Source organism: Nelumbo nucifera, chromosome 7 (assembly GCF_055504915.1).
Source record: "Nelumbo nucifera cultivar China Antique chromosome 7, China Antique-T2T, whole genome shotgun sequence".
In the NCBI taxonomy this organism is placed as follows: domain Eukaryota; kingdom Viridiplantae; phylum Streptophyta; class Magnoliopsida; order Proteales; family Nelumbonaceae; genus Nelumbo; species Nelumbo nucifera.
The window spans coordinates 42431558-42458938 of NC_142655.1; the positions used below are offsets into that span (position 1 = coordinate 42431558).

Sequence of the window (27381 nt, forward strand, 5' to 3'; positions counted from 1 at the left end):
TTGAGTTGTAAGTTTAGAAGTTAAGACCATGTTTGGTTCATTGCCACTGGCCTCATTTTTTCAATTCTTTCCGATTCTAAAAATGAATGGGCAAGAATGAATGACACAATGGTGTTTGGGTACCAATTTTTTGCCGTAGGACTCATTCTTTTGAGAATGAAACTTGCATGTATGTCAAAAGATCATATGTATTTTGTACTGAACCCGAACCTCAGACACTTTCTCCACTAAATCCGTCTCTCTCTCTCTCTCTCTCAATAGCACAAAGGTAAGATCGATCTCTCTCGCTATAGAGCACAAAGGTAAAATCGATCTCTCTTCTTCTTCTTCTTCTTCTTTTGTGCTGATTCGTTTGGGTTTTATCCCATATTTGGGCATTAATCAGTGAAGGACGACAGATTAAGGTACAACACTAACGAGCTTCAATTATTTAACAAGTTTTGTGATAATTATCTAAGAGGATTGTGTTGCATTTCTACTTTTTTTGGACATCTAGCCAACAGTTTTCTTGATTAAGGTAGCAATTGATTGGTGACCTACGTGATTAATTGTGGTGGAATTTTGTTCCAAGTAGAATATATTCCTTTAGTTCTAGTCAGAAAGACAAAATGGACCTCTGAACTTTAACTCTTAGATATCTATCTCAAAAGCTAAAACGGAAGAAAGCTAGGTTCTGAAAATAGTTGATTTCAGAATTTTGGTTTTTTTATTCATTGCATGTTATCCAAAAGAAGGAAACAAACAAGAAAACCGATTTATAGACCATAGATACCCATTTGATCTTATCCAAAAGGTGATAACTAATTTGTTCTACTGCCAGTCAAGCATCATTGTCTATTTAAGGTCTCTCCCATAATCACTTTAAAAATCAGTAGGAAGTCATTATTTTTTATTAAAAATGTTTGACAGATCTCTTTAATTAAGCATGTATAGAATTATGATTCTATAGTTTATTCCCCTCTTTTGGAATAAACCAGAAATTATTCAAAAAGCATGTAAAGGTTTTATAGAGTATATTTACCAATAAAATGCAGATCAACTTATTAATTCAGGCAATGAAAAGGGCAAGATTGCTCATACAATAGTAAGTTTGCCATTAAAAAAACCCAGAGAATGGATTTCTTTTTTCATCCTTTTATCAGCAGATAACATCCTTCTAAAAAGCTTCAAAACAAACAAAATTCTTAACTTATGAGGGTGGGGGAGAGAGAAAATCCAAAGCATCTTAACTTTTGTTGAATTGTGTCACAAAACTTTCCACGTTTATTGTTAGCTTACTTGAAGAAAGGGGATGTAAATCTTAATTTTCAGAAGAGCTCCAAAATGTATAATTATGGAAAAAGAAGATGAATACTTGCCTACTTGGAAGTTAAAATTAACTTGTTCCCTTAAAATATTACCTACATTAATTTTGATTATTTTCTCAAGAACCATAACAGAAAATTTTCAATTTGTAATAATCACAGACAGTGCTGACAATGTCATTTATGATTTTCTATGTATAAAAATCTCAGCTAGTGCTGACAATGCCATTTATGATTTAATTGCCTAAAAAACTTGGACTTGTAAAGATGTAACATTATGCTTCTAATGCTTTCTATTTGTTCTATATCCTTAGGTATTGCACCAGAATCTACATGACTTAAGTACTCCAGTGGTTTCTTCTTTCAAATTATTAGATCAGACTGTATTACAAAATAGCCAGTTATATGCAAAAATAATGTCAAAAGATCAAAGAAATTTGTTGTAGAAGTGCTACTCAGTTAAGAGTTGAGATACATACCCCCTGGTAAAAAACCAGCTGCAAAATAGCTCAATCCAATCAGTTGAGGTTTCTCAGAATGTGCAAAATCCATTGCATCTTCAAAAGGATTTTAAATCAGTGTGAGTAGAAGCAGGAACTTTTACTTCTCCTAGGAGAAAAGGAGATGAGTAATAACATAGTATGTAAGCTGTTGGTTGATACGTATAGATACAGGGCTAGAAAAACATGGACTATGTTAGCCTAAACTATCACTAAAGGAGATTGAGATATTTGGATTTCAGAATTGTATAGGAGGTCTCTTAGTAGACTTCTATATAACATTTCAATATGCCACCCCCTCCCAAATTTAGTCCACCAAAACAGAGATCCAAGCAAGACCCTATGGAAACAAACTAAAGGTTATAAGTTATAACAAGATCAAACTAATTTAGTGCAGGAAAAGTTTAAGTAAAAAAAAAAAGCAATAGAATATTTGAACAGAAAAAAAAGAAAGACGCGGAAGATTGATGGAACATGGAAGTGAATAATCTCCTTGCATTTTCCTCTATAATTTTGGTTTGGCTGATAGCTATAAATATAACCTTAGCAAGTGCACTAGTTATCAAGTAGTATAAAAATATCGTTCCCACGAGGATTTAACAAAATAAGTATTAGAACTACAGCCTTCCCTAATTATTTGGACAATCGAATTTCAGATTTGAGAATAAGAACTAATGAAAAAACAGAAACAGGAAAACAAGAGCAGAAGTAACAATGCTGAAGTATGATTGGTTGAATTCGCTAGGGCTTTCGGTCCACCTAACCATTCCAATGAATATTAATGGATGAGATCCAAGATAATTTGTCATTCCCATAAGCTGAAGTCTTTCCAATTTTATTTAATATTCTCTCTCGAGATATACTAAAACTACTTCTATCAGGTAACCCCTCGATCTCTCGACTAGAGTTCTCAAGATAGAAGCGCATTAAGTTCAAGGAAAAACTATTATATTCAGATGAATCATGTGCATATACCCCTATATACCATTCAATTCACACCATGAATTATGTGGTCAGCTATTTGAATTCCTCTCTTGATTCATTCACATACGCCTGATCAATTAAGAGATGGTCACTCCTAATAGCATTAAGCAAGTTAATTCAAAGACTATATGGAAATCACGATCTTGAATAAATCAGAATAAAAATATATTCATTGATATGATTAGGCTTTCCGCAACCCTAACTACAGATAAATTAGTTCATACTAGCAGAAATAAAACAAACAAGAGGAAAGAAAGAACTCATGGTTTCGCCCTTGGAGTTGAGATCTCCTCTTCTCCTTGCCGCCACCTCCTTCTTGCAGACTTCTTGCTTGATAGCTGGATTGCTCCTCTGCTTCTTGATGCCTCTCTAGTCTGCCCCCTACCCCTTTATATAGCTTAAGGGGAGGGGGTGGTTTCCTACTCTTTCTTGAAGTTAATCTCTCAAAAAATAGAAAGTCCTAGTCTAATCCTACTCTTATCTCTTTATCTAATGAATTCAATCTCTTTATCTTTATGGGATTATATCATAAATTTAGATCTGATAAGACTCTTCTCAGTTTCTTGTTCTTGGATTCGTATTAGACCTCCTCTACGAATTGGGCTGCTGCTAGGCTTTTCTGCAAGTTGGGCTTAAGCTGCGGATTGGGCCTTCCTACGAATTTTCCCCGACTTCAGGCCCGGATTTGACTTCGATGCAGGCCGAATCTGCGAAAGCCCAAAACATGAAAGTTGTGGCTTTTTCTCATATCTATCCAGTGGGTCTTGAATCAGCCCAATTGGAGTTCGGATACACGAGTTAGACCCAGATTACTGAACGGTGTCGAAACTGTGAAAAATCATCCGATTTGCCTTTCTTTGCTCTTGATGCCTTCTTTCATGCCCTGAACCGAAATACAAGAAATATGAGTCCAATTAAGTACTAATTAAGTATGCAAGACAGAATATTTGGGGATAAAAATGTGATAAATTCTACTCTCATCATTGGCATATATTCATTTTTAGTTATTTGTTTCACAATTAACAAAAAAAAGTGCAATATGTAATACCCGAACAATCTCTTCATAAGTTTCATCATCAATTTGATGATTTCTTCAACATCCCCTAGTATCATATTCAGGTGTTGGTCGTATGCCTGAAAGACAAGACCACCAAGCCAAAGAAGGTATACTTATTTCAAGTCAGGACAGAACTACCAATATTCAGCATGCAAGGAGAATTAAAGTAAAAAAAAGGCTAAAACCTATCAAAATCTGAAATATGTCTATGCCATTATTTCTATGCCAATGAAATTTAATACATTAATTTTTTTTAAGAAGTTAACTTACAAAAGGTTAGTGTTTCAACTTTCATTGGTTGTATGTCTATCTCATTCTTCCCATTTTTACTCATTCCTTTCCATCTTAGAATTTCATCTTGGGTAAGAATGAGAAAGAATGACAATTGAACCAAACATGGCCTTACTTGCTGTTTGTCAAGTCAAATTCTCAATTGGCTGATTGCTCAGGAAGGGAGTCACGAGGCCTAAGTCTGAAGATAATTTATATGTTGGGTGTGTGGAATATCTATGCTCAGCTTGAGGGTAAATGTTAAGACTATGCATGTATTGCTATAGGGGTATTTTAATCAATTTGTTAAGCAGTGGTTAATATGCAATTTAACAAAAGTGAATGAGAAGTGTGACAACCCTATTTTGATTTCTTTCTTGCATAAACTGTTCTCTCTTTTCTTTCTATTTTCCTTCTTTCTTCCTTCTCTCTTTTTCTTCATCTTTCTTCTACTAAATCTTCAAGAATAAAGACAACCATAACTTATTGGGTCTTGGCATGCTAATTTCTATGGGATGAGGTTTTGTTGCACAGTTGAGGCTTCTAGGCCTTTTTTGGGGATTGGGTTGAGTTTTTGTTTTTCCTTCTCCATTTCCCCATGTTAATTCTTAATGAAGTTGTCAAGGCAATTCCCAGGCAAGAAGTCACTATTGGAGCGTTGTCTTGCCCAAGTGCCTACATGTTTTTGTATTAGGTGCCACATAATATTTTATTATTTTTACTTTATGATATTATACTATTAAAATAGATATTACTGCACTAACTTATTCATTTTTGTGGGTCTATAGTATTTTTGTAATTCTTATAATAGTTTCTTTTTATTTATTTATTTATTTATTTGGGTTCAATCAACATACTAGTTGGGGACATAGTCATGAGCGGAGAAGTACGGATACACCCGATGCAGAACTCTGAATTCCAGCCCCCCCCCCCCCCTACTACTAGCCCTCTCCCCCCCTATAAACTACATCTTGCCCGTGAATTTGGCATCAATTCATGGTCAGGATGCATTCACCCTGTACTTTGGGGCTATAAAATTCTGATCTGGGCTGATTAGTCATTCTCCCTAGTCTTGAGTTCTTTAAGACTTGAACTGATAAGTAAAGAACTTGAAGATTTTATCCAATCAACATACGAGCAACGAGGAAATTTCTTCTCATAAATATGTTGAGAAAAAACAAGGGAGCACAACCCCTATATTTTATATTTTATCTTTTGTTTCTTCTTTTGATTCTCATAAATATGTTGATTTTCCATGTTTTGATATGAGGGTTATACTTATTTTATGAGAATTATGGTAATTATTAGTTTATGATTACTGCTCATCATTATGAAACCTAGAGGACCACCTTGATTTTTATATTTTTATTTTAAAAGACTCATCACCTAGGTGACTAGGTGAAAAGGCAGCCCCCTTGTCACCTAGCTTCGCATTGGCACCTTGAAATATCACCTAGGTGACTAGGTGAAAAGGAAGCCCCCCTGTCACCTAGCTTCGCATTGGCACCTTGAAAACTTTCTTCTTGCTAAATTCTTGTTATTACTGATAAAAGTAACGAAAAAGGATAGACCTGATGAAAACTAACTTCTATGGCACCAAAAACTTTCTCCAACCTCCAAATACACTCCTATGACTGGCATGACAAACATCACCTCGTTTGTCTGCCACCTCTACCTATCTCTTATCTTGTGTACTCTTTGCTCCCAAGAAAAAAGAATCCAATGATTATGCCACATGATCTGCGATCAAGGGGACATGCTCCAAGGTCATAACTTTTGTAATTGTTAATTGTGTTTGTTCTAGATCATGTAATGGCTCAGAGTTTGTAGTTCTTAACCTCTTTGCTGGTTCCATATGGCCACTATTCTGTCATTTCTCTTATCACATAGAATTTTTTGGTATAAATAGAAAATCAAAATAGGGGAATGGTTGTAAGTTTTTTTTTTATACTAACAAATATGATTTTCTTAATGGGTGGACAAAAACATGTATGAGAATCTCTTTCAGTTCATGTTTGTTACTTATGATTTTTTCTTGAAATTGTTATAATTTTATCTTTTTCTTCATTTTTCTTTTCTTAATTTTCTCAGAACAAAACTTACTCTTACACGGTGGAGTGCTGATTGGAGGAATGCCACTCTCCTATATGAGCAGGCTGGTTGGTAGTTGCCATTTATGTAAATGTATTTGTTTTTCATAATTTTCTTGACTTGTTTAATGTTCAGTGGGGTTTTCTGATAAGTATTTTTTTTTTTTTGTAGCTATTGGCTTTAAGATTGCTAAAAATTATGAGAGAGCAAAAACAGCATTTGAGAAGGCTTCGAAGGGACAGGAGATGCTTTCATCGTATCCTCATTTGCTTGGATAACACATTTCTGTGCTTGGTCTTATTTTATTGTTTGATTTCTGTGCTTGTTAACTGTATCCCTTTACAAGTCTAATAGACCTTGGGATGCTGCTAAGCATATGGAGTCTGCTGGTGCTGCAGCAAAAGAACTAGGCAGCTGGAATGAAGTTGCTGACTTTTACAGAAGGGCATCTGAATTATACATTGAGTGTGGGAGATCACAGCCTGCAGCAGATGCTCTTGCAAAGGGCGCTCGGTGTGCACATGGCTCTTGCCTTTAGTAACTTACAAGCTTTTGCATGTATCTTTTCTATTTTGAAAAACTTGTTCTATATTTTATATCTGAACATCCAAAAAGCATTTTAATTTCTTTCATGGAACTGATACATAATATGATATTGCATGTCTGATGATTATTCATGTGGTTTTGTACTTTGTTAAAGGGGCCAATACCCAATGATGGTCCCAGCTATCTGGGGTCTTGGGAGGGGTGGACTGGATATAAACATAAACTTTGTTGGTTATCTCTTTTCTTTCTTTTCTGGCACAAAGTGTCAACTTTCAGACTTGAGCCCCTGTTCTCAGATCTTGTTTGCTCAAGATTTTACCATTATATTAAGCACTGGGCCCTACTTATGATGTTTTACTAATGGATTATTGCATTGAGCTTTTATTTTTTTTGAATTTTAGTCATATTTCTGTTCTTTTGCAAGCTCTTATGGTCATGGAGCCTGAACTGGCGAAACAGGATTCATGTAGCCGGCCCCACATAATTGGGATAAGGCTTAGATGGTGGTGGTGATGAATCATAATTCGGTTCTTTCCTAGTAATCCTTATGAAGGAAAAATTTCTAAAATCACCATAGAATTTTGAATGACAAATGTTTGCAGGATCAAGTTCTTTTGTTTGAGGTTTTGATGTTAATGTATGGTATATTTAGCCTTATCCAATTAAGTCATTATTTCTTTTCTTTTTCAAGTTATCATTATAGATAATTGCTTTAAACCTCTGTAGAGTTTATCATGTCAATTTCTGGATCAAGGAAATTGTGCTTTGTCTTGTCAACTCTGTCATTGTTGGTATATTCTCATGAAATACTAAGATGCTGATAGAGCTTTTATATCTCTTACATAGTGAGCTGGAAAATGCTGTTCCTGAGGAAGCTATTCGGATGTTTACTGATGCTTGTGTCATTCTTGAAGAGGATGGTAAAGAACAAATGGCATTTGATTTATATCGTGCTTCAACAAGCATCTATATTAAGCTTGAGAGGTAAGAACTTGCTTTCTTTAGGGTTTACAGATGACCTTCACTTCACATCTAAGTTGGTGGAAGTTTTGATTTGCTTTAATTATACATAGCTACAATGGGTGTGAAGCCACTGCAATTTTGTAGCTTATTTCTTCTATGAGGTAAAGCAAAACCTGAAAAACAAATGAAACTTGTTGAACTGAAAAATTTTACCACTGTGAACTTGTGTGATACATGGGATGGTGTCAGGGAACTTGTTTGAACAAAGAAAAGATCAACTTTTTGGACATTGGATATGTGGATGAAACCCTTAGAACTACATTAAACGTCACTCCTATTTTAAAACAAGCAAAACAGAATGCAGATAACAATTTTAGCCTTTATTCAGATCCTAAGTAGGAAAAAGAATAAGAAACTTCCTAGCTTAACAAGGAAGATAATGGGAGGGCTTCAGGCCTAGGTCATGACCACAACCGATGGGAAACTAGAATAAATGAAATATGGGAGGGAGGAAGTTGACCAGTGATCAAGAAAATCAATAATTAAGTTCAGAAAAGAAATTTTAGTGTGAAATTTGCAGATATTCTTTTTTTTTTATTGATCAATAACAACAATTCATTACTTAATCACAAAAGAATTACAGAGAGGAAGATAAACTTTCTTATCTTCCGAAAGGAGCTAAACACTCCCAAGAACAAAAAAATTACACTTGTGCCCAAAACATGGACTGCCCCCAGACTTCTTTTGTTGGTTCCATCAGCACCCCACCCAAGCAACGAGCAATCTGTTCAAGAACAGAGTCCCTCCAAAGATTGAAGGGAAGACCTAACAACTTCAGCTGTAAGCAGCCTTCTTTCACCTCCACTTTGTTGCAGAGAGGGCTCCAGTTCTGAAGCTGAAAGAGGCAGCTATCCACAACCACCGTGTTGAAACAAAGCTCCTGGTCGCTTACATCAAGAATCGCCTTCGTCTCTGCAAATGGAAACAAACTGGCTTCATTTTCCAAATCTACCTCCTTAGCTACAGTATCCAGAACCTTCTGCCAATCCTTCACACTCCTGTCAGCCACTAGCACCAGCCATTTCCTCCAAAAATCTGTGCCATCACCCACCAAAATTTGCTGATGTACAGAGGAGCAGGCAACTGCCACACCAGGAGCAGTAGGTCCATGCACCTCTACACTCCCACTGGTTCCAACCACACCCTCCTTCATCTGAACCTTTCGGTCACTAGCTTTTGAATTCTGGACAACTGCCTTCTCGTCTTTCTTCTTCTTCCGTTCCACAGCCACAAGGAAAGCCTGCAACTCCTCCACAAAGACCAACCAACCTTTCTGCCTTTTACCTTCCGGTAAGCAAATCATCTGTTTTCCCCTTAATCCAATAAGCTCAGTCACAGTAATGAACCACCCCTTAGTATTTCTCCTTACTTCGATTACAAAGGTTTTTCCTGGAACTGCCATAGTATTTTTCCACCCTTCCTCCTTAAACGAGTTGATAGCTCCATCCATGAATCCTTTCACCCATACAACGACCTTCTCCGGCACCAATATTGTTGCCTTATTGTTCTCTCTGATTTTCAGAGCACAACTATCTTTGGTCCATTCCTCTTACAACTTGAATGACTTGGCTTCCATTGTTACTTCAGAACACCATCTTCCAACCACTCTGAATCCCTTCTCCGCATCCATCTTCCAACCACTCTGAATTTAGCACAAGGTGTCCATTCTCAGACTCAAACCTGTGTCATTGCTTGTGAATCCAACATTTTTCCATAGCACCAAGCATTTGCAGATATTCTTAGAATAGTTCTATGTAAGAGGTGATTATTTTAAAGGTAATTCAACAGAGTTTGGCACAAAAAGATGAAAATTCTGGGTAGAATGGGAGTTGGAGAAAATTCTAGAAATTAGGGTTAAGCTTGGAAATTTTTAAAATTGCTCCAGAGGGATATTTATGGGTGGTCTTAAAGGTGAGTGAGAGGCAGCTGGATTAGGTTGGGTTTTTATCCACTCTAGAAGGGATCAATCAAGAGAAGAGTTTCTCTCTCTGGATAAACTTGTGAAGGATCTATAGTTACTTGTTGCTTAAAGGGATGTACCTGAATCAGTTCTTGCCTATGTTTATTGAACTCCTTTTCCCTATAACTTGATAGCATTTGTTAATTGTAATGCTGATTATACATTAGGAGAGATGAAACAAAGAGTTAACCTAGAATCACTCAATGAATACCTAGAATTGGGCACACCTGCAGGTAGAGTAGGAGCCTTGAAGGTGCCTCGATAAGGAAACAGATCCTCCAAATTGAAAGTTGAGCTAATTCCCATGTCCGAAGGTAAGTCAGGTTCAATCCAAAAGCCTGAAGTGATATCTGTTTACAACAGATGGTTGTAAACAGGTTATTTTCTTAATTTCCAAAGAGCATGGAGAAACTGTAATACTTTCTCAGAGTAGATGACGAAGGAGGAGAAGCTGGGTTCCTTTGGTTCACCAGGTGGAGAAGGGAAATGGAGTTTGAAGCAAAAAGGTTTTTGTTTGAGGATTGCAGAACTGCTGGTATTTGCCCTCTGAAGATTCGAGAAGAGAAGAGGGCCACTGTGTTTCTTGTCAGTGAAGCTATGCTGTGGCTGAAAGGCTTCATTGGTGGATCCGTGGAGCAATCCACTCCGTGAAAAGAAACGGGTGGAAGAATCAAGTGGTGCTGTCTAGAAAAACTGCCCAAGCTGAGTTGAAATGTAATAGCAAAGGATTGTTTGTTGCACTTACCGAGTTCTTTGGAGATGGGAAGAGGCAGACAATCTGTTTTCCAAAAGGTAAGAAGGCTGAAGGATGGAAGCTTCTGACAAAAAAACTTCAAGATTACCTGGTTAACCTTTCAGAAAGAGAGACATGTAAACAGGCCATGACAGGCGAAAGAAAAGAGAAGTTGGCTGTTGAGGAAGCCACTACAGTGAATGGGGAAAAATCAATCCCCTCTGTTTCTGCTGAACTTAATCAACAGCAAGACTTAATTATTTCAAACTCTCTGATGGTTCAGAAGTTGAAGATGGAGGTTGGTAAAGGGGTGTGGGAGCAGAGGTGGGTTTTGATTTCTAGTAAGAAGATTGTGGGCTGCCAACTGATTGTGGACTTGATTGTAGAGAAGTTTAAAATCAAGTCCTCGGTGGTGGCGGTACCCTTCAGTGAAACAAGAGCAATTCTAGACATTGGAGTTGGTCTGGTGGAGCCCTCATTGATTGATACTGGTGAAGGACTTGTCCGGATTGAGACTTGGCAAATGTCGTGCAATGAACAGAAGATCTTGACGGGTATGTTCACAGTAAAACTTGTATTGCTGCCTTTCAACCTTTGGAACTAGAAGGCCCTTGATGAAATAGCAGGGTCGTTAGGATGTGTGATGGAAGACTTTGATCTCATCCACCTACAGGCAGTAAGTGCTAGAGTTTCAGGAATCAGGCCGGAGGAGGTCCCATGCTCTTTGGCTCTCTGTTCCAATGGTATTTGGCAAACATTCTGGCTGGCGACTGAACCAGAAGGCTGGTTGTGGAAGGGTTGTACCGAGGAAGACAACGATGCTGAGGTGGTTACAGGACGCTCACGTGGCAGTAGGAAACAGGTTGAAGAAGGAAGGGGAAGCGGCAATCTGCCTGGGGAAAGTGATTGGTTGGAAGCTGGAAGATGAAGCGTTGCCTGGGCGAAAATGGGAATGAATTCAAATTTATTTGAAAGTGAGAAGGGAAGAGAAGGGCCTTATTTTTTTGAGGTTTTAAAAAGGGGGACAACTTCTGAGCTGGCTCGCGGACCAATTATATCAACCAGACAAAAAGAACCTTGGTGTAAGCTAGTCAGGGAACTGGTTAAACCAATCTGTAATCTGAACCGGCCGGAGAAAGTTATTAGTGGGACTGGATCATGTGGATCCTTTAGTTGTCATGTGGGGTAAAAGACTCTTGGGGCACCAATAGACAATGATCTGGGTCTATCTTCGTTCCCAAAAGAGTCGCAGTCGAAGACTGTATTAGGGAGTTTGGCTAAGCAATCCTTATAGTGGAAACCATAGTTGTCAAGGCATCGCCTAGGTGCCCTTGGCTGGGCGCCTCACCCAAACGCCTTGACTTTTAGCAACTAGGCTCCCGCCTAAGCGACTAAGCTCCTGCCTAGGCAACAAAAATGACAAGGCAGGCGCCTTTTATAATATCATTTATATTGCTGTATCTTATTAATGTATGTGTTAATACATTTTATTATATGCTATATATATCAATTATACTTTGTTTTAATGTTTTACTATTGAAATTTAAAAGATCAAAGGGTTTTGAGGAGAGAAAAAGAAAGAAAGAAAGAAAAAAAGAAAGAAAAGAAAGAGGAAAGAAAGAATAGAATAATAAAGTTCTTTTTTTCTATTCTCTAACAGAAACTCCATCCTTGTTTTTCTTTTCTGTTTTACTTTCTATCCTGAATATTTATCATATAAAGTTAATAACCTTCTTTAGCTGCTAATTAATATGAATTTGCTCTATTAAATACTTATTATAGTAGTATTATTTTCGAAAATAATGAAATTAATATATGTAAAAGATTTTTATCTTTTAGATGTGATGATTTGCCACATTTTTAGAGGAAATTTAGTGTTCTTAATAAATAGAATTTCTATTTTTTCAATTAACATACATGCTGAATGGTATATAAAACTAGGAAACTAGCCAAAAGTCAGTTTTTTATATTATAAAATTTTTATCGCCTAGGTGCCCCACCTAGGCGGCGACTAGGCGGCCAGGCGCCCTAGTGTTGCCCAGAATCGCCTAGACACCTTGAAAACTATGGTGGAAACCTAGAACAAAATCTGGAGACTTGAGCGGCAAGGTCTTTGATCGGCCCAATCGGTGCTACTCGAGGCAGCAATTTGAGGATAAGGAAATGGATGATGATGGATGGATTAACTTTGAGTTGTTGGATGATGAAACTGATGACTCTCTCTGAGAATGAATCAGTGGCCCGAAGCTTGGAGGAGGATAACAAAAGGAAAGAGGAAGGCAGGGAAGTGTTTCACATTAATCCTTTTCAGGGAGTCTCTACCCCTTTTCTTGTTTCCCCATGCTCCCCTTCTTTTGTTGATCCCCTTGTTCTTGGTGCTAACAAGGTTCAAAGTATCAGAAACGCAAGTGTATCGGAAAGGCAATTTTAAGACACGTATCCAGATATGCCTTGGATATGCATGTGTATCAGAGAAAAATTAAGATACGCATAGATACACATGGATACACATAGAAACACTATAAGAACTTCAATACAACATAAAAATACACTAATAACACTAAATATCAAGCTTTAATAAGATAATATACATTAAATTGATATATTTTAATCATGGTTTTCAAAATTGGATTGGACTGGATGGTCGGACTGGAAAACCTGGGAACCGGTCAGGTGATTGGTTCCGTTTTACCCCAGAACCGTTATTTCCCCCAAAACCGTTGATTTGGTCAGCAAACCGCTGACCCGGGCGGTCAAGCCATTCGAACCATTCAACGGTTTGGCCGTTTATATTTAAACAAAAATTTAAAATTTTTTGTTTTTTTTTGTTAAAACGGGCCATCCATTCGGTTCGAACGGTCGGACCATTCGATCCAGGAACTGGACCCCTGACAGGTTCGTTGTTCGGTTCGGTTTTAAAAAGCTTGATTTTAATAGAATTTATGAGGAACTGCATCATAGTAAACATACGACAACATAAATTATACAATCATATCATAGAATATATTAACTTCTTTTATATATAATTTTATATCTAGTTTTCAATCCTTATGGACATACCAAAAAAATGTAATCAATTATTATTTATTTTTTTAATGTCAAAAATTATAAAATAATAAAAAATTCATATTTGGAGAATAAATATCAAATCATAATAAAAATACATAGATCTACACATATAATCCAAAAAATTGTGATTTTTGACATGGGAAATGTAGATCAACCAAGATTAGAACACTTCTTGGCATTCAAACAAGAAAGAAACAACAAATCAAAAGGATTAAATGAAAAAAAAAGTTGAAAACTCACCTATTTTCGCAATATTTTCCAAATCTTCAAAAATCTTCTCAAATCTTCAACTTTGATGTGTTTTTCTTGTTTTTTTTTTGTAGATCTAACAATTTGGGTATGTTTTTCAATGTTTTGGAGTGGTTTGGGGGAGGGGGGGAGAGAAGGTTTTTTTCGGGAGAGAGAAGCCTTCTTTCCTCATATTCTGTTTTTATTTTCCGCCCATATCATTTTGGTGGTGTATCGGTTGATACGTCCCCGTATTGGTAGAGTATCACCCGATACAGCACCGAAACGTCCGAAACGGGCCCGTATTGACACGATACATGTACGATACACATAAAAAATACGGTACACATAATTTCTATGCATTTCCCGTATCTTGATTTAAAAGATACGATATGATACACCCCGTATGGGTGTATTGTATCGAAATTTTGAACCTTGGGTGCTAATTCTGTTGTACCTGGTTGTACAGATCCAGTCCCGGAATCTACACCTGGTGTGGATTTGGACTTGAGTGTGCCAGAAAAACCATCAGAAAATGGAAGTGTAGACTCAGGGGAAAAGGTGATCATGGACGTAGTCCTGGCAATTTTAGAGACCTTAATTGAGATGGAAAAGCTTGCTGAAAATAAACTGGAAAAGTAGTCTCCAAAGAGTGAAGTAGAGAGGGAGGGGGAGGCTAATAAAATCATTAATAAAGGAAGTGCACCTAGTGAGCAACCAAAGGGGAAAGGGCGGAGACCAAAAAACTCTGGTAAAGCTCAAGGAAATCTTAGTGTCTACCTCAGGAAAGAAGGGTGTGTGGATAAAAATAGGAAGAGGAAAATGAGTGAAGTGAAGAAGTTAGTGAGTGGAGTATCTTATGAAAAAACTGAAAACAAAAAAGAGGGAGAAAAAAGACAGAGACTAGAAACTGAAAGTAGAAGGGGACCTACTAAAATAAATAAAATGAAGATTTTGTGTTGGAATGTTTGAGGATTAGGAAGTGCAAAAAAAGGAGAGTAATAAGACATGCGTTAAGGAAAGAGAAGTTGGAGGTTGTAATGTTCCAAGAAACAAAACTCTCAAATCTGGACAGAAGGTGGATAAGAAGTATTGGAATAGTAGAGGGATGAGTTGGTCATTTGCCCCTTCTTGTGGTGCCTCTAGTGGCATCCTCACAATTTGGAAGAATGAGGAGGTGGAGTGTGTAGAAGAACTAATTGGGTTGTTTTCAATGTCAATAAAAGCCAAGACAATAAATGATGGAAGGGAATGGGTGTTAACAAATGTTTATGGCCCTAACTTATATAGAGAAAGGGATCTGTTTTGGGAGGAACTTGCAGCAATAAGGGGCTTGTGAGAGGGACTCTGGTCCTAGGGTAGGCGCCTTGCCCAGGTCCTAGGTGCAACACTTTCAAAAGGCGCACGCTTGGTGCACCTAGGTGTGTGCCTGATATGCCTTGCGCCTTGGCCCTGGTGTGTGCCTTTTGAAAAATGTATGTTTTTTTGCTTTTTTTGAAGTTAGTGGCTGGGCTGGGGGCTCTGCCCTCGGACCCCCAACCACGCCCCTCGAGGCAAGCCCAAACAAGTCCATACTCGGGTCTTAAATTCTTAATTCCCACACAAAAAATTTGCTCGCTCACCGAAGCTCTGAGAACCCCCTATTTGCTAATGTTGCTCATTCATTCATCTTAATAAAATATCTTCTTAAAAGGCATTTAAAATTATAAAATCATTATTTTTTGTGTGAGAATTGAGAATTTAAGACCCAAACATGGACTTGTTTGGGCTTGCCTCAAGGGGTGTGGCACAAAGGCAACTTGTAGAATCAGGAATGTAATATGTTTTACATCACATTAGCTACTTGAAGTAATGCAATTGAGGAAAAAAAGAGTTTGTGGGCTTTACATGCTTGGAAATGTTTTATATGTTTGGTTGTATTTTTAAATTTTCATTTGAATATGCTTTACATGTTATGTTTATGTATTTTAATTTTAGATAATTGTTTTTTTTAAACCATTAATTTTAAAATTTAAGTTTATATTTGTTATTAGTATTATGTTTAATATCTTTTTGCATTTTTTTGAATTTTTTGACATTTTTTTTATTTGCTTTAGCAATTTTTTTTTTTTGTATTTTTATGCATTGCTTCAAAAAGGCATGTGCCTCACCTTGCGCCTCTCGCCTCGGGCACAAATTGGCCCTTGCGCCTTTTTTGCGCTTGCGCTTTTAAAACACTGACCTACAAGTATGAGAAAATTTAATGCCCTTGTGGAATCTCTAGAGCTTAAAGAACCCTACCTGTTACAGGCTTCTTTCACATGGTCGAATTTTCAAGAAAACCAAGTTTGTTCAAAATTTGATAGATTCCTGTTTTCCATTGCGTGGGAAGAACTATGGGGAAACCTAGTCTTGAAGGAACTCCTTAGGGTAACCTCTAACCATTGTCCTCTAAGACTTAGCCAAGAACACTTCCTTGGGGGCCCCACACGTTTTAGATTTGAAAACATGTGGCTGGAAGTCCCTAAGTTCATTGAAAAAATAAGGGAATGGTGGATGGAAGATGGGATCAATGTTGTCAACAAAGGAGTGAAATTTTTGAAAAAAATGAAGAGGCTAAAAGGAAGGATTGAAGAAAAAAAAAGTAATTAATTGCTAAAAGGATTGAGGAGTTAGATCTTAAGGAGGAAAGATCGGAGAGATGACGCCTAAAGGTGAATTGGAGGAGATGCTGTGAAAGGAGGAAATTTCTTGGAGACAAAAATTGAGATGTAAGTGGCTCCTAGAGGGTGATGGCAACACAAATGTTTTTCACTCAGTGGCAAATGGGAGTAGGAAAAATCTAATCTCTAGTGTTGAGTTAGAAGGTCAAGTGATAACTTCAGAAGAACACATTATAAAAATATTTGTGGATTATTTTAAGTCATTGTTTGCCACTGTAGGTGAAAGGTCATTGAAGGCGGGCGACCTGCATTGGACTAGAGTGTCAGAAGTGGATGTAGCCCTCTTAGAAAAGCACTTCAGTGTGGAAGAGGTACATGAGGCAATTTTTTCAATGGAAAGATCTAAAGCCCTTGGACCTGATGGTTTCTCAGTGGCATTCTATCAGGATTGTTGGGAGATAATAAAATCTTATTTGACGGAGGTCTTCACTGAATTCCAACAACAAAGGGAAGATTTCACTAGGAGCAAATGCAACCTTCATTGCTTTGGTGCCCAAGAAGAAAGAGGCCAAATCTCCAAGGGATTATAGGCCATTATGTTTCGTGTGTAGCTTGTATAAAATTATTGCTAAAGTCTTAGCAAGAAGATTTAAGAGGATTTTACCATTGATAATCTCCCAAAATCAAGGGGCCTTTGTGGAAGGGAGACAAATAATTGACCAGATTCTTGTGGCAAATGAATGTTTGGCAGAAAAGAAGAAGCAAGGAGGGAAAGGATTAATTTGTAAATTAGACCTAGAAAAAGCCTAAGATATGGTGGATTGGTCCTTTCTTCTAGGTTTACTGCAAAAAGTTGGGTTGGGTGGAAGGTGGAGAAATTGGATTAAAGGTTGTATCAGTTCGGCTCACTTCTCAATACTGAGGATTAAGACAAGGAGATCCCATCTCCCCATTCCTTTTTACCCTTGTTGTTGAGGTTTTGAGCAGGTTGATTTTAAAGGCAAATCTAGAAAACCATATTAATGGTTGGAGGGTAGGAAGAAATCAGGTTGTGGTAACCCATTTGTAGTTTGTGGATGACATAATTATTTTTTGTGAGGACTGCTCAGAATCTAGACTAAGAAATTTGAAGGCCCTAGTTGATATTTTTCAGAGAGTCTCAAGCTTAAAAGCCAACTGGGAAAAGAGTTGTATGACAAGAGTAAACTTGGGAGCGGAAGAGATTGGTTTGTTGGCTAGAGTACTAGGATGTGAGGTTAAAGAGTTGGCCCCAAAATTATCTTAGCATGCCTTTGGGGGGAAACCCAAGAGTGGAAAGTTTTTGGAAACCCATAATAGAAAGATTTTCTAGGAAGTTAGCCTTGTGGAAGAGAAGCTACATCTCTATGGGGGGAAGAATCACCTTGATTCGATCCACTCTAGCCAATCTACCCACCTATTACCTATCCACCTTTAAATTCCAGTAAAAATTGCAAGTCAATTGGAAAAAATAATGAGAAACTTCTTATGGGAATCGGGAGATGAAAAGAAAGATCATTTGGTAAAGTGGGAACAAGTGTGTAAAGGCAAGGACCAAGGAGGACTAGGATTAGGGAATTTGGTAGAGGAATACAGCCCTCCTAGGAAAATGGCTATGGAGATATCCCCTAGAAGGAGAAAGGTTGTGGTACAAGGTCATTTAAAGCATCTATGGTGTACCAGACAATGGCTGGGATGCAAAACTAGCACCACAGGCAGCTTCAAATTCCCCTTGGAAAGCAATCTTTGAGGTACTTCCTTCTTTTCTCCCTTTTATCTGTTGCAATGTGGGTTGTGGAAATAAAGTCCTTTTCTGGGAAGACCTATTGTCTGGGGGAAACACCCCTCAAACAACAGTTCCCTTTACTCTATGCTTTGTCAGAATATAAGACTGAACCTGTTGTTAGGTTTGGCTTACTCTCAGAGCTTGGTTTAAATTGGAATTTTGGCTTTAGAAGGGGTTTGAGGGACTTTGAATGTAACTCCCTAGTTCTTCTGCTTTCAATTTTGGAAAGGGTCTTCTTGGATCAAAATTCCAAGGATAGTAGAGTTTGGTCTCCCTCCCCTGATGGTCTCTTCTCTTGTGCCTCCTCCAACAACCTTACCCATTCAGACCCTTTGGGAGAAAGTTTCCCGGTGAAAGAAATCTGGTCTAAGCCAATCCCTCCCAAAGTGCAAAACTTTGTTGGGAAGTGTTCCTTGGAAAGATCAATACCTGTGATTTGCTACAGAAAAGAAGACCAAATAAGTGCCTATCTCTTCATGTTTGTATCCTCTGTCTGGTTAGTGGTGAGACCCTTCCTCATTTACTGATTTCTTGATCTTTTGTGTCTTGCATTTGGGATTACTTTTTCTCACTCTTTGATTGCAGATGGGACCCCCCACAAGATGTAGTTAGCTTATTCAGCTCTAATTTTCTGCAGTAACACAAAAAAGGGCAAAATGCTTATGGAAGGCAACAAGGGCAGCTATAATTTGGACCATTTGGGAAGAAAGGAATCAGAGGATTTTCAATGAGAAGAGCAGATCTAGAGAGGAAGTAATTGAAACAATAAAAATCAGATCTGTCCACTGGTAAAAACTGTTGATATCTTCAAAGACATTTCAACAAATGATATAGTAACGAAATGGAAGGAAGTGGCACAAATGGAAACACAAAAGCAGAGGGGTGTTTATCCATGTAAATACAGACATGCATTTAGGGAGATCGACATTCTGGCTAAGAGTTTTAACACTACATTTGGGTGGGTTAAAAGGACAGAAAATGGAATGGCAGATACTGTAGAAAAACTGGGAGTTGATAGGCCTACTTTATTTTGGGCAAAACTGTAACTGGCTGTATCAAACAGAGGGGTGTTTGTTTATCCATGTAATACAGGAGTTTTTGTCAAGTGATGAACTCTGTAAGCAGAGTAGCAAAGTAACTGTAATCTGCTTTTAAATTAATAAATAAATTCTACTTTACTGATAAAAAAATATAATTTGGCTTGCCTTGGAAGTGGTATTGGAGGTCAAATGAACAACCTACAAGTCAGTGGAGAAGATTAGTATTGGCCAAATTTAGCTCAAGAAATTTTAATTGGGAGTTGAGAGAATCCAGCTTGTCCTATGGATGTGCAGTCTAGAGGTGCATTCAAAAATCAGAAAGAGATTTGAAAGGAATTAATCTGGTTGTAGGAGTCTAGGAGATGGGACAAGGATCAGATTTTGGCTTGACACTTGGTGTGGCAATAGCCAAATTGTACTTAATAAAGAGTGTTTGGTTTTGGAGATGTTCTTGCATGAACAAGGGATAGGAGTATGTTGATTGGCTAATTTTGAAATGCCCATAGGTTTGAAAGTCAATCTGGCCAAGAGTATGTTAATTGGGGTGGGGGAAGTAGGGAGGATCATTAGGAGAAGAAAAATAGGTAATAGACTAATGGAATGTGACATCTACACTTATGAAATGATGACAAAGTGAAGGACTATAGCATTTGTTGCCTTTTTGTGATCTAGAGTAACCCAAGAAAACACATTTAACAGCCTAGGGTTCAAGTTTATCCCTCTGATGACCAAAGAAATGAGCAAAGCAAACACATCCAAAGACACGGGGTGGAAGAGGAAATAGAGGTGAGTTAGGAAAGAGAACAGAGTAAGGAATTTGATTATGCAACACAGAGGATGGCATCCGATTGATAAGATAACAAGCTGTGAGAATAGCATCACTCCAATAAATTTTAGGAACATTCATACGAATTAGTAATTCTCGTGCAGTTTCCAACAAATGACAATTTTTATGTTCAGCCACACCATTCTGTTGAGGTGTGGAAACACATGATCTTTGATGTTTGATAGCATGTTCATCAAGAAAATTGGAAAAAGGAGAAGACAAATATTCTTTTGCATTGTCATATTGCAAAACACAAAAATTGAAGCCAAACTAGGTATTTATTTCCATACAAATTACTTGAATACAGAAAATAACTCTGATCTGTCTTCCAACAAATACAACCAAGTGACTCCAGAAAAGTCATTTACAAAAGTGACAAAATACTTGAACCCCAAATATGACACTATTGGACACTGACCCCAAATATTAGAATGAACTAATTGGAATGGTTTGAACACACGACCAATGCTTCGAGGAGGAAATAAAACACAATGATGTTTGCTAAGCTAACATGCATTACAATCAATGGTGGCATCAGACGAAAGAGACGGAAACAAAATACGTAAGCTCTGCAATGAAGGATGACCCAATTAGCAATGTAGCTGAAATACAGAATCACTAGTAGATGAGGACTGAAATGCTGTACTTCCCAAATCACCTTGAAGATAGTATAATCCACCAGACTTAACTCCTCTACCAATCTGCCTCTTCGTCTTTAGATCCTGAAAGACACAGTAAGAAGGATAAAATGCAATAGAACAGTTTTGTTAGTAAGTTTACTCACAGACATAAGGTTAAATGGAGATTGAGAAACATGTAAAATAGAAGAAAGGAGAATTGTGTTGGGCTAACTGTGCTAACCCCAGATACCCGGGATGTAGCACTGTCGGCAAGGGTAACAAACCGAAAGGAAATCAGATTGATGTACTTATTAACATTTATTGTAAATGAATAAAGTGCATAATTGATTCATGTTATTTTGGTATGTTTCTGTGTAATACCCTTAAACTAAACACTTATGAGACTCGTGTTAGTTTAGAATCTTCACAGCCGTCGGATAGATCTGGGGAGATTTATCCTGCCAAGGCTGACATTGATGTGCCGCCAAGTGGGTTGGGGTGGCTTGTCTCAGTTTCTAGGGTGAGACCTGAGGTACACACAGTGTGGTTTTGCTTGAAACCCTGAACCGGACCAAATTCTAATATTGCCATGGACCTTGGAGATAGATGGACAAAACTGGAATGTTACACCTAAACCCTAAACTCGATTATGGTACTGCACTAAGTGTCAGATTGGGCTGTCTTTGATATTCCAATCAGTGAGATCCTTGACCGGGTCAAAACTTGGGTATGTTGGGGCAATCCGAGAATTCACCTGAGTGGGTGATCATAGTGACAGGATCGGCCCCTTTGTCGGGCAAAATGAATGATCGGGGAATGCACTCTCTAATGGAAACCTAAACTGCCGGCAATTGATTTCAAATTGTTGAGATTTGTTTTGCAAAATATAATTATATGGAGATATACATATATATTATGGTTTCACAAAATGTTTGCAAAAGGTTTTAATTCCCGGGATCCATGTGAGTAGAGAGTGCAACACTATACCTTGCAGCCGAGGGAGAGGTCCTCTCTTGTCGGGTAGTGCTTGATCATTATGGGCTGAGAGATTAAGTGTAAGACTATTGAGGGTTATATCTGATCGGCTAATCTTGCATCTGCCCACAGTCCTTGGGTCTTCACAAGATGGCTAGACCCAAGGACCATTTATTGTAAATGTTGGGCCCATTGAGAGCCCATACTGATGGACTCAGGGGTTCACTGTGTTCTACAGTGAATTCGGCCAGGCCTTGTAACAAAGGCTGGGCTGAAACCATGTGGCTGATGTGTAGATCAATGGTAGGGTCCCACGCTATACAAAGAGAGCCAAACTAGCCAGCATTTAAAGGGTTAAGTGAGCAGTATGACTTAATGGGTCTAAGGCCCATTTCGAACTGGGCTTAAGTGATTTAATTAAATGGCGAATTTGGGCTTATAATCTGATTAGGATTGGCAGTTGGATAAGATAAGTCTTATCCACTTGAGAGTCCAGATCCAAATATCAGATTTGGATAAAGGAACTCATTCCTTATTGGATTAGGAAGCTGATCCAAGGAAGGTTATAAATAAGGGGGCGAATTCTACAAAAAGATCACTTCTTTTCAGCAATCGTTTTCTCCCTCTGCTCTTTTCAGTTATAAACTTCAGTTTCTTTCTAGCCGTAAGGTATACTTCAACAGATTTAGCCCAAATTGCATAGTTACCACTTCCATTCAGCTTAGTATTGGCCATTTGAACAGACATAAAGTCTGGTGTAACAACTATAGATTGTTTTGAATCCATATCTTTCATAATAACAGATGTAAAAACCTAGTGAGGGCCTTCGCTCAACTCAGAAATTATGAAATCAATCACAATTCAATTCTGAAATAATTCTAGAAAATCACCGATTGACAAACTGAGTATTAAGAAGTTTCCTGCACACCTTTACACCTGTGTCTATCACTCTGCTGGGCTGATCACTTCCCTCCGTTCACAGTATCTACTGATCACAAGTCACTTCAGTACTTCACTTGTTTTGCTCGTTCAATCACTGCTGAATTGATGTCTTCACAGATTCATCACAGCTCCCTCTTGGAATGATCACACTATAGGGTTTTCACTTCACCCATCACAGATCACTTAGTAAACAGAAAGTGAGAAAACCCTAGGCCGACCAGGAGAACTAGGGTTTAGTTAGCCACAAAAGTAACTTCTAGAGCAGTTCAAAGGGAATAAGATGGAGAGAAAGAACGAGATACCTCAATCTCCCTGCTCTGATACCATGTAAAAGAGCTGTATTAGTATTCAGACCAGGAAGAGAGAGAGAAACAAGGGAGAGAAGAGAAAGAGAGATTAGGCAAGAGAAAACAGCTGAACCTCTCTTATAAGAGAAGATTAGAGTCTAATCTCTCTAAGAAAGTCGGCCCAGCATATATATATTAATAGAGAATAATAGAGAATAAGAATAGGTGAGGCCAGGGACTTCTTGGACTGCCTAAATGTAAAGTTAGTTTGGATTCCTAGGGAACACAATCATACAGCAGATGACTAAGCTAAATGTGGTGTATTCTTAGAGCAGCTATATAGCGACAAGCTTCCTCCATTGTAGTTTGTAGGGGTCCTTCCCCTGCATTGTACATCTCCTCATGTACCTCTGTTTTTTATTAATGAATCTTGGTTTACATTTCTCAAAAAAAAAAAAAAGAATAAGTGCAAGTACAATAATGGCCCTGTTTATGATAATTTTAGGACTGGAGAGCCCTTATTTTCTTTTGGTAATTACTAGATTACCCTGCCTCTCAAGACTTGACATAAAACAACTCTCTCAATAGGTTCTGTCTTCCTAATCTAAGGTCAGGGCATCTTAGCAACCTACCTCCTTCAAATGATAAAATTTTATCAGTGTCTTCCCTCTTCTTGAATAAAGTGGCATTTATTCAAGGGAGGCAAATCTTGGATGGGATAGTGATTATAAGTGAGTGTGTGGATGCAAGAATTAGAAGCAGTATTCTGCGGATCATATCTAAAATTTTTCTGGAAAAGGCTTATGGTCATATGGAGTGGTTTATTTATTGGAAGAGGTGATGGTTCCAATGGGTGAGAAGTGGTGGAGTTCAATATTTGAATGTTTCTCTTTGGTGTCATTCTTGGTGTAAGTAAATGGGGTTACCATTGAATTTTTTGGGTCTTCAAGGGCTTTGAGACAAGGGGAACCTTTGTCTTCATTATAGTTCGTGTTGGTAGTGGAGGTCTTGAGTAGATTAATCAACAAAGGAATGGAGACAGAATTATTTAGAGGCTTTAGAGTGGGAAGAATGGGGTTGGTCATATATCATTTACAATATGCAGATGACACTTTGAGTTTTATGGATGCATCAGTTGAACAAGTGCTGAATTTGAGGGGGATTCTTAAGGGTAATAGAAATCACTAATTGTAGATTTAGTCGAGTTTCTTGTGAAAGGAAAGAGGAGGAAGAAAGGAGTAGGGAGTCAACCAGGTTTGTAAAAATTAACCCTAGCCGCCAACCTCTCATTATATTTATACTTAACTTAAAGGATGAGATATTACAAGGATGCCCTTGGTAGGGCGGCTACTAATATAGCTGAACAGTCACAACTTAAAAAACAAAAACTAATGGGCCTAAAGCCCAACAACTTCCTAACTAAATAAAAAACAACTCGGACCAACTCAACACTCCCCCTCAAGTTGGGAGTAAATGTCACACATTCCCAACTTGCGTAGATCATGCTCTAGCTTGTTCTTTGCAACACCTTTTGTGAGAACATCAGTGAGCTGCAGATCAGAAGCAATGTATGGAAGACAAACTTCTCCAGAAGTTACCCTTTCTCTGATAAAATGTCTATCCACTTCAAGTATACGAGGGGGCACCCTGTTAATCAGATATACTGTTGTTAGAACTGCATCACCCCAAAACCGAACTAGAACTATAGATGTGATCATCATGCTTCTTGCAATCTCAACAATGTGTCTATTCTTCTTTTCTGCAACACCATTCTGTTGTGGACTGTAGGGACAACTGCTCTGATGGACAACACCATATTCTAACAGATATGAGGCAAGGTGTCTTTCAAAATATTCCCTGGCATTGTCGGATCTGAACACCTTTATTCTTGTTCCAAACCGTGTTAGCACCATTTGATGAAATTGCCTCACCAAGGATGGTACTTCATCGCGGGATCTCATCAGGTAAATCCAAGAGTATCGTTAGAAATCGTCCACAAATAAGAGAAAATATCGATAGCCTCCCATAGAAGGAACATGGTAAGGGCCCCACACATCCGAATGAATAACATCAAAAGAAGAAGAACATCTTTTATTAGTAGGTTTAAATGAATGTCTACAATGCTTTCCAAGTTGACAACCTTCACACTCCAGACTTGACAAACTAACAGACTCAAAAAGTTTTGGAAACAAAAAACTCAAAGAAGAAAAAGGTAAATAGCCCAAATGATTATGCCAAAGCATAATTTGACCCACAAACCCTGACTCACTATCCTTGCTGACATGATGACTCTGATGAGGAGGAAGTACAATCAGGAGGTAGATTCCATTCACTTCACGATCACTCCCAATTGTCCTCTTTGAATCTAGATCTTGCAATATACAATGACCAGGATAAAAAATTACTGAGCAGTTCAGGTTCTTAATCAAACTATTAACAGATAACAAATTAGTGCTCAATCTGGGAACATGAAGGACAGAGGGTAGAGAAATAGAATCACTAATCTTGACAGATCCCTTTCCAGCAATAGGAACATGGGATCCATCAGTTGTGGAGACCCTATCTTTTCCAGAACAGAGCTGGTAAGTTGAAAAAATAGTAGAGCTTTGGGTCATGTGCCCTGAGGCTCCAGAATCTATAATCCAAGGAGGTCCCTCCTTACCTGAAGTAGAAACATAATTTGCAGTGACATGTGAACTACCTATGTGAGCAAAGGAAGTAGAGTGGACTCCACCAGTGCCACCTGTACCTTGCTGTCCGCTTGTCGCTGAACTAGAATTGGCTGTATCCCGCTGGTTCAGAAGTTGCCCATACCTCTCAAGTTCGGCCCTTACTGCAGCAGCTGCAACAGACTCCAGAGCAGTTGTAGTAGGAGGGGCTGGAATGCCACCAGTAACTGCCATGTGTGCATTTCCCTTCTTATTTTTTAGTCTAGTCGGCACAAGATGTGGGTGAAGCTTCCAGCAAGTATCTCTTGTGCGTTTAGGCTTCTTACAGTAGTCACAGATCAAATCTCTTTTATCTTCCTTCTTGATTTCACTGCCCCCCCGATCTCCACTTTGTTTAGGTTTCACAACACTTACCATGGAAGACTGATCAGAAATAAGATTTTTCATCATCACATCTCTCCAGCACTCCTCCCCTGACACAAAGGCATATGCCTGGGAGAGAGTAACATTGTCCCCGGAAAGAAGATGCTGTCGTTCAATATCATACTCAGGATTAAGGCTAGTAAGAAATTCAAACACCCTATACTTCTCTAGATGTTTCTGATAGGTAGCTGCATCCTTAGTGGTTTCCTAAGCAAATGTCTCTAAATGGTCAATCTCCTGCCACTGGGTTTTAAGGGCTAAAAAATAAGCTGCAACAGCTATCTCCCTGCCTTGTAGAAATAATTTGATTTCTCAACTGATAAGCCCTAGCAACATTCTCCCTCTGAATAGGTTTCTGCAACCCCATCCCATATTTCCTTAGCTATATTTGCCCATAAAAAAATTTTACTTATATGGGCAACATGGAATTACACAACTAAGTCATCACCATATAATTCACCTGTACCCACCGGGAGTTGCTAGTTTCAGGTTTCACCTCTTCACTAGTGATATACCCTAATTTCGCACGAGCACCAATGGCCATCTTTGTAGATTGTAACCATTCTAAGTAATTTGCACCATCCAACCTAACTGTAGTAATGGTCCCAGCCTCGAAAGGGTCTCCAGCACCTCCTCCCACTGGTCCCATTTCACTCCCGGGCTTATTTTCAACTCCGTGGCCCTCCATGCTTCTCAAAAAATGTAAAGAAAATAACTGAAATTTGCAACAAGATCAAACAAAACACTTTTTGGAACCAACAACACCTTTCTGGTGTCCTAGACTTTCTTCCCACAAAAGATTCCTTTTCTGTGGGATGGAGAAGAGAGAGAAGAGGCAACCGCTCTCTCTAGAATCCTCCAAATCAGGTAGGACTTGAATCGCCCCTTACAGAAAACTCCAAGGAACCCTAAAAAATTAGGGTGCCACTTCCTAGGTCAAAATTGAAGAGTCCAACAGAAGCAAGACTCTTCCCCTTTCTCTAGTTTTTCCTGATTTTGATGAGAAACCCTAGACCAGCTATAGGGTACATAGATCCACCAAAAGAATCCAAAAACTGGGCTTACCTAAGAGCTTGGATCAGCCTCTTAAATCACCATGCAGTCGGCCGATCTAGGGATGCATGAGAGAACAACTCAAGGAACCTTCGGCCTGCTTTGATACCAAATAGAAATCACTAATTGCAGATTTAGTCGAGTTTCTTGTGAAAGGAAAGAGGAGAAAGATGAAGATTTCAGCAGTAGAGAAGAAAGGAGAAGAAGAAAAGAGTAGGAAGTCAACCAGGATTGTAAAAATTAACCCTAGCCGCCAACCTCTCTTTATATTTATACTTAACTTAAAGGATGAGATATTACAAGGATGCCCTTAGTAGGGCGGCTACTAATATAGC

General features: G+C 38.3%; 1 protein-coding gene across 2 annotated transcripts in view; it reads left to right on the top strand.

The window, feature by feature from the left end:
- Nucleotides 1-27381, top strand: part of GSNAP (gamma-soluble NSF attachment protein) — a 76454-nt gene that overhangs the window by 19515 nt on the left and 29558 nt on the right. For both annotated transcript variants that reach the window (XM_010248868.3, XM_088891354.1), the window contains 4 exons: nt 6207-6274; nt 6378-6462; nt 6561-6719; nt 7599-7736. In XM_010248868.3, coding sequence (XP_010247170.1) covers nt 6207-6274; nt 6378-6462; nt 6561-6719; nt 7599-7736 — 450 coding nt within the window. The remainder of the gene's footprint in view (nt 1-6206; nt 6275-6377; nt 6463-6560; nt 6720-7598; nt 7737-27381) is intronic.